General features: G+C 42.4%; 1 protein-coding gene across 1 annotated transcript in view; it reads right to left on the bottom strand.

Annotated features, from left to right (window-relative positions):
- efr3a (EFR3 homolog A (S. cerevisiae)) overlaps positions 1 to 6,901 on the bottom strand; it is a 126,127-nt gene extending 119,226 nt beyond the window's left edge. The window contains exons 1-2 of the mRNA XM_056391789.1: positions 6,777 to 6,901; positions 6,368 to 6,494 (exon numbers count right to left, since the gene is read on the bottom strand). Coding sequence (XP_056247764.1) covers positions 6,368 to 6,377 — 10 coding nt within the window. The 5' untranslated portion in view covers positions 6,378 to 6,494; positions 6,777 to 6,901. The remainder of the gene's footprint in view (positions 1 to 6,367; positions 6,495 to 6,776) is intronic.
- Between the last annotated feature and the right edge of the window lie 1,799 nt (positions 6,902 to 8,700).

Raw genomic sequence — 8,700 nt, forward strand, 5'->3', positions numbered from 1 at the left:
TAATCAGCACGCAAAGGCATGTTTTAACTTTAACACACACTCATTTCAATTTGGAAGTAAACCACTTATTTCTAGCTCAGGCATTTCTCATGCTGGTGATGTCGTTCTGCTACAGGCTCAACGTCTCTGTACCTACACCTGTCTGTTGTTGATAGAGACACACACACAAACATCAGAGCACAAAACAGGCCAGGAGGAAAAAAAAAAAAAGCTGCAAAAATCCTTCAGAAAGTGCAGAGAAGCAGCGAGCCGAGCGTCGCACAACAAGCAGACAAAGATAAAAGCTTCCCTCTCTGCAAAGATGCGAGCGGCGGAGGAAACAGAGGGAGGCGCGTCTCCTTTGAAGTTATATTTAGGCCAAATCCTCCTTTGCAGAACAAACCGTCTTCCACAACACATACAAATCACAGCCAACAACTGAGGGAGGAACCGTCCTAAGAGCACAGGAACCGACCGCACACACACACACACACACACACAATTAGCCGGCGGAGCATCAAAACAACGCATGGCCCGCTGGATTTGATCGACTTGTGCATCCCAAATACTCCCTGTTCCACCTGGGACCACGAACGCATGCTGAGTGACTGGGTTCTCATCGGACACAACTTTGAAGATGTGAACACACACAGGATCCGCGCCGCAGGTGGTGCAGATCCATTTACACACATTTACAACAAAGTGGAAATGTAAAGCACATCCAGCGGCTGTAAAGGTGTGACGTAAATGGAGCTGAATCAGTTTGTCACAGTAACCCTGCAAACACACACACACACACACACGTCTATCAAATTCACCTTTATTCTTTATAACCTTTATTTCTTATGACAACTGTTCTTGAAGGCCGCTGAACCTCAACTAGACCTCACGTATATTTTGTAAATTTTTGCATTGAGGTCCAGGCAATTTCTTAAAGCTCTTAAAAAGTCTCTGTCCATGTGTTGTGTGATTATTGATCAGGTCTAGGTTCTATATTAATACTGTGAAAGTATCAAAGCTTCAGTCCACAGAGAAATGCACACAGCCTGTATTCAGAAACTGAGCCTTAAACCCAGCCGTCAGGACTTCTGAAACTTTGTGATGTCCTCCATTAGGGCTGCTCGACTATGGCAAAAATCATAATCACGATTATTTTTGATCAATATCAAGATCGCAATTATTCAACACAAGTTCTCATTGACTTTGGAAAAACACAATATAGAAAAATGATTTCAAAACAAAAAGCGTTGTGTTTATGTAGTCTATTTCCATTATGCACAATATAAGAAAATTGATATTTGAGCATGGGACACACCAACCCCCCAATTTGGGAGTTTTTGTAGGGGGGGGGGGGATTTGTTGTGCAACAGAATGTGGCACAATAATCTTGTTTTTATAATCATTGGAGGCCAAAATCGTAATCCATCCAACCTTTCTCTGAGTGTCAGCCAAAAATGATCAGTATCAGCTGTGGATCGGCCAATCTCACTCATAGACGTTCGGTATCGGCGGCAAAAAAACATCGTGCCATCCCTAATTTCCATGCATGTGTAGTGATATATAAATAAACTTGGCTTGTGCAGAAGAAACTGAATTTGAATGACTCAATAAAATTCTACCAGAGTCCACACAAAGTCTCACCCCTTCTGGACCTCAATGTTAGCTGATGATGCTGAATACCTCCCATGTTTGTCCTCAAAGGTGCAAATGTTTTCCTGCTGATTGCAGTCGTTTCTTTTGGGGGAGAACAAGTAAACTTTAGGTGACTGGGTTGTCAGATTGGTTGTAATGAAAACACTTAGCACAGCTTTTCTTGGAAACAGGGAGGCTGGGTGGTCTCAGCGAAGAGCTGATCGTATGGATGGATGTTTTGGTAGAAACTTTAACTGCAGCTACACAGTTCTGGGAAACAGTTTCAGGATGGTCCACCTTCAGTGTAAACTGCTTCTCTCTGGAAGCAGATTAATCTCTGCAAAGCACAAGAATGGGGAAAGTAAAGAATTTTATTCCCAGCAGGCATCCATCCATTTATCTATGCATCATCTAACCATGAGCTTATCTGACTCTTCATTCAGTCTAAGAGCAGCAGCAGCAGAGTGTGTGAGTGACAGCAGCGACGGTGGGTTTGTCCTACATAATGACTTAATTGAGGTGGTTAACACTTTGAGGATAATGAGAGCCTCTAGAACACAGCAGACCCAGGAGCAAGAGCTCAGAAATGGAGCAGCGCACACACACACACACACACACACACACACACACACACACACAGACAGAGGAAATTGATTATTAATAGCAGTACTCAGTCTCAGCAATGCAGGTCCATCCATTTTCTGTTTCTGTGTGACTCAAACACATTTCACACAATTACAATCAAATAGATGCAAGTGGACGATATATGTTAATTTAATTTGACCAACACACACACACCAACAACAACAACGACTGAAAGTTAGAACACCTGATCTGCTCAGTTTCACCTCATTTGCTCACAGGACATGTGCCTCAGTGTCAGTGAACACAACGCTGAGCAATTTTTTTTCCGAGATTGATGACAACCAGGAAAAATCCATCTCCTGACCCACTGACACTGAAGGAGTCCAAACCAGGAGAAGCTGACAGCCATGATGGTGAAGACAACAACTTCCATAATCACACGCTATTTCATTATGCCACCCATTGTTACTGTTTTGATTGAGAGACCCCTAGAGGCAGAAATTACATACTGTGCGTTTCTACAATCTTTCAAACTTGGGGCTGATTCACAATTTAAAAAAAAAAAAGGCAGCAATTTTAAAACGTCACTGAAACATCACATTCATGTGCAAAGTAGCTGAGAATTAATAATAAAAGACCTGCACCTGCAAGGCTGTCATCATTCTGAACATTCAAAACACAGCTATGGTCTGACTGTCACTATGAAACTCTTCAACAGACGGGAGCTCAGGCGTCCACCTTAACTGTCAGCGGAGAGGTGCACACTCTAATTCACCTGCTACTTTTAGTTTCCTGACAAGACATCAGTCTGATATTTGCAGACAGCTACTAGCTAGTGTTAGCCTCCCAGCACCGACACACAGCCAACCAAATCAAATCCAGACTTTTCCAACCTGATCAGAAATGGCAGAGTGTTTGTCCATGTAACCACACACACACACACACACACACAAACACACACAGGCCCATCAGGGATCGATGGTGAATGCGTCACATTACCGCTAATGTAATCAGCAGTTTACCACTGGGAGTAATTACAGAGCAAGCATGAGGCCTGCAGGGATGCAGAGAAGCAGACGTTGCCTGCAGCCAAGCACCAACGAGCGGGCACATCAGCAGCCTGAAATACCACCTGCACCAGCCACCTCTCCAATGACACCACCAGTCTTGTCTGGAGGGGGACATTTTGAGCCCCAGACTCTTCGTGTCTCATCCGACTAATCGCAGCAGCCAACTGGGTTTTTGGGAGAGAATGGTTGCGCAGTAAAACAGCAGCTGGTTACCTGCCAGAGCAGCTGCTGGAGGAGAAGAAAGGCGAGGGCACCCAAAGTCCAACTTTCCCAAAATAGAAACACTGTCAGACATGACAGCACACACACACACACACACACACACACACACACACACACTCTCTTTTGAAGGCTCATGTCTACACTGAGCGTGAGGTCGAGATTTAGAGGGTTAAAGTCAGGACACAGGAATGACAAAGACGATGGGAGGAACAGTGGAGGCGGCAGATTTAGAAAATGTTTGATCACAATAAAGCTTCTTGTGTTGCATTGTATTGACTGAAGCTACAGGAGCTGAAAGACAATAAGAACTAGAATTACTGCCTCCTCCACTCAGACTAGTTTCAGGTTACATCCCTGTTTATCCAGAGTCACAGAAAATATGAAGCATTTGTGTGAAATTTTGTCTTAGTGCTGTGAAGTCTTGCGTGTCTTCATGAGGTCACACTGCCCTTGACCTTTGACCATCACCATCATCTAATCAGTTCATCCTTGAGTCCAGATGAACATTTTTACCAAATTTGAAGACATTTTCTCAAGGCGTTACAGAGATGCTGCATTCACAAAGCCATATATAACCAATCCAAATATGGAAAAGGCATTTCTTATTACCAAGATGTTTTAATTATGCATTTATTTATGTATCTAATTATTTATTTCAGCATTTACCTATTTATTTATACTGATGTCATTTTTTGTCCTTCATAGAAGTGGATCGCTCTGCAGTTAACTACAATAGCTAACATAGGAAGCTAACTTCTGCATTTACTTCCAGGCAGACACAAGACACAAGTCACATGAAGTATATTTGGAAAGCCTTGGGAGGTTCACGCTGCTTTCTCTGATATAGTTTTTGTTTTCTTTAGCAAGTGCAAAATAAGCATGATCCATAGTCAGACTGAACATAATTATCAGAATGAGACCCAGGTAAAAAGAATAAATATAAATGAATCATTTACATCAGTAACTATTTGATATCAACCACTGTTGAGCTGAAATCCATCTGTTGCAGTGAACAAATTGTGGGGGGAAAAAAAACAGGCCTGAAAAAGCATTCTGGTGTATTCTGGTAAAGTGACCCATTTGTTAAAATCCCTCAGAGGCTCCCTGACTTCTCTGCAGAGTTTATCCAGTTCACTGATGTTCCCTCTCTGGAACTCATCTCCACAAATTCCATGATACACCAGGAAAAAAGCTGCATTCCATAAAGAAGTCAACAGTTTCTCCCAAGCGATTAAAAGTATTTAAAGGCAAAAGAAGAATTAATGATTCACAGTCTCCTGAAAACTCACACTCCACAGTTGACCATAAACGCTACAATCAGCTTCTAAATCCTTGTCCTCATCTAAATTTGCAGAAACCAATCTTTGCAGTTAATGTGAAATCAAAACCTTCTTCAATTTCCTGTCAGTTTGGGAGAGAGAGAACAGGACTGAGCCCAAGGTCTAGATGCATGTAACTTTTATATATTGCTGTTTATGTAACTGCACAGTCAAGTAATGCAAGCAGCAGAGGAGGAGCGGCACTGCTTGGCTGCACCGCATGAAGGGCAAAGATACAAGGTTATGATAAAGTTTTTGATAAGAAGAAGCTGTATAATTTACAACTTTGTGCTGTTAGCGTGCAAGCTCCCACTGTTTATGTTTACAACCCCACTCGTATCATTTCCTGTGCCTGCTTCTCACTATGGCATGTGAGTAAATTTCACCTGGCTCATCACGGTCTAACTCCACCTTACACTGTGCACAATGACAGTGAATGCATCACTGACCTTGTAGTTTCATTCAACACAAAAGCGGCAGCTGTCGGTAACAGCATCTCTAATTAACATCTGTGGAAGTCCTGCACTGATTTCAGAACACACATTCATCAACAAAAGCTGAAACACTGACAGTAAACACAACACAGGGTTTCCAGCAGTGTTTTATAGAGGAGGAGCTCCACATTCCCTGAGATGAAGAGCACTCGCCACATCCTCTGATCAGGTCCCCGAGGGGAAACTTTGCAGTACAACATCCAGCTTTTACAGGTTTTTCCCATATTATCTGGCACCATTTTATTTGCAACTGCCCTTACAAGCTAGGGTTGCAATTTGGGATGAAGCTAATTATTAATTTCATTATCATAAACCTGCTGATTGTTTGCAGTCTTCAGTCTACAGAGATATTAAAACAGAGAAAAGAACAGAAGCTGAGTGGCTTGAACCAGATAATATTTAGTGTGTCTACTTGATAAATACATTACCTTACATTTTCTATCAGTCAAATAATTAATTGATTTATTGTTTCAGCACAAGTTAAAAAAAAAAATTAAATCCATTGTTTTGAGGCATTATTTCTTTGGTTCCAGCCTCTGAAATTTGAATATTTTCCTATTCTCTTACTTTAATATGACAGTAAGCTGAAAATATTTGGGGTCTGAAATATTGGTTGGACAGAAGATGTTAAAAGAAGAAAACAGAAGTTACAATGGGCTTTGATAACTTTTTTGTATTCTCTAACATTTAATAAACTGAGTGATTAAAAGGTAAATCAAGAAATTACTAATTGCAGTTTTCCTAGTTTCAATTTGTGAACTACAGAAGTGTCAGGAAAAAAACGTGAACTGTTAATAGTGCGACGTAACAGGACTCCACAGGTTGAAGCATCACAGAGACACAGCAGAAGACTCCAAATGCCACACTCAGGCAGCGACCATGAACGTATCACTGCACTTCTTTTTTTTGAACTTCAATACTCGAGTCGTTGCTATAATTAGCCGAAACTGTGACATTAAACGCAACACTTACACACACTGAAGTGTAGTGGGGTTTTTTTTCAACACACAGTCACTGTCACACATACACACACACACTCACACACACACACTCACACTGAGCTTACCGGCTGGCATTCTGGTGCTAATGTACCGCAGTTCCTCTGTACGCCGAGCACCGATTGGTCCGGGGTTAGTTAGCCTCCATGTAGCTTCTCCTGCCGTTTCACTTCACCTGGCATCGGAATGACGACTCTGTGACAACAAATCACCTGTGTATGAGTTCACACGACACATTTAACGGGCGTTTTAAGTCAAAACAGTGAGACGTTAACCCTCATTAACGGGCTAAAAGCTGCCCGCCGTGGCACTAACGGACAATCCTGTAAAACACTGACTGTCTGCGGGAATTAGCCGCAGGAGCTAACGTCTCCGTTAAAAAAAAAAAGTCCAGACACTGCGGCGGGTTCAGGGTAGGGAAACACACACATGGGGAGACGTTAGTGAGACATTTCGGGGATGAACCGGTGGACATACCTGTAGGTAAACAGCAGCGGGACAGGTTAACTCCTACACATTACTACAGTGCTTCCTGCTTTACGGTGACAGACAACACGGAAGTGTGTGCTGCGGCGGAGCAGCTCCAAAAAACTCCCCCGCTCCGGTTCAACATATGCTGCCCCGCACACAGGGATCGTGGAGCGGCGGGGGGGGGGGGGGGGGGGGGGGGGCTAATTATAGCAGCCTGCGGCAAGGTGTGCGCTCCAGGATGATGAGGCTCGGACTATGAAAGCCCCTTTTCCCCTTCAGAAAATTTATGCAAGTACATGTGCAACAGTTTTAACATGACACCAACCATTCACATTTGCTGCACTTGCATGAATGTAAAGGTGCACATGACTGGTTGACAGACAGAGGAGGGAGAGTGTTCAAGTTGTATGCAAAAGTTATGAGAGGCAGGGGGTGAAGGTGAGAGGGATTGGGTGGGGGGAGTCAGTCCTGACCTGACACTGGCAGGTGGAGGGATGACAGGTGTTTGATTACTTTCAGGCAGTGTTGTGCCAGTTCACACTTAAAAAGAACAAGTTCAAAGCTCAGTTTATACAGATGAAAATGAACTAATTCACATTCAAAGTTCATTTTTCAAATTTTGAACCAAGTTCACAGTTCCAAAAATGAATTGGTTCACGTTCATTTGTTCCGTTTTTTTTTAAATAAATCGCCCACTATTCTTTTTCAATAGAACCTCCTTCACCCCATCCTTCACCAGCCCCAAATCACTGCCACTCCCAAACTAAATGAATTATTGTAACACTAAAGAATCACAGACATGAGTTACATTTAAAATCCGTATATAGATATAATCCGTCTGAGTCTTCACTTGTTTGTTCATAAAAGTTCAAATGCTCAAACAAACTGGCTTCAGCAGTACTATGCATCTGTACCGCTAACACCAGCCTTGCCATTCACGTTCATCATTTGTAAACTGATTAGTTCAGTTCAGTGTTGAGAAGCAACAAAGGTCCCTGGCCAGACAGAAACTGGTGATGCTGTGGTCCATGTTTCCTCCTTTGGTGTAACCTTTTGCCCTGCTCTGCATGTCAGACACCGGCTACATCCACACTACTACGTTTTCATTTTAAAACTGCATTTTAAACTGAGACGATCTCCGTCCAGACGACCGCTTTTCCTATCAGAAACCATCCAGACTAACACACTTGAAAAAGCATACATATTCATTCATGTACACTGAGCAAACACTAAACACTAAACAGGAGGCAGATTCTCTGCTCTGCAGTTGATAAGTTGCAGAAAATACTACTAACGATCACGTTAAGATACAGAATTTAACTGCACAACAGCTGCTTGCAAAAACAAGGTCAGCAACACTTCTAATTCGTTATTCATGTTGCTTTCACCACTGGTAATCAAAGCTGATGAGATCCAATAGCGATGTCTACGTCATCGTTTGCAAAGATCTCCGTTTTTGCCCATCCAGAGTACAACATGACCCTGGAGTGGACTGGAGGCGAAATGCAGCAAAAGAAATGCGTTTTAAAACGAAGAACGTACTAGTGTGGACGTAACTTTAACCTTTATTTAAGCCCGTCTTCTGAATTCAATAGAACCACTTAATGCATTATGTTTGAAAATCAAGAAGTGATTATTGTAGGGATTGTATTGTATTGCGCTACAAGACTACAAACTGCAGGACTGCTCTCTGTCTGGTGACAGTGTGTGAATGATCACTCTCTTCAGTATCTATTGAGCCATTATATCACATGCCTCAGCTCAGTGTGGACTAACAGAAGGCTAATGTGGCTGCACCTTTAAGAACCATGAAGAAACTGTTCTGTGGATTATCCTAAGTAAAACAAGGGCACTGTTCCTGGAAAGAGATGTTGCTGCGGAATTTTTAGAAATGTAAGTTTTCAGTGTTTCAGGCAGACCAAAAGTGCGT

This window comes from Seriola aureovittata, chromosome 12, assembly GCF_021018895.1.
Source record: "Seriola aureovittata isolate HTS-2021-v1 ecotype China chromosome 12, ASM2101889v1, whole genome shotgun sequence".
NCBI classification, from domain to species: Eukaryota; Metazoa; Chordata; class Actinopteri; order Carangiformes; family Carangidae; genus Seriola; species Seriola aureovittata.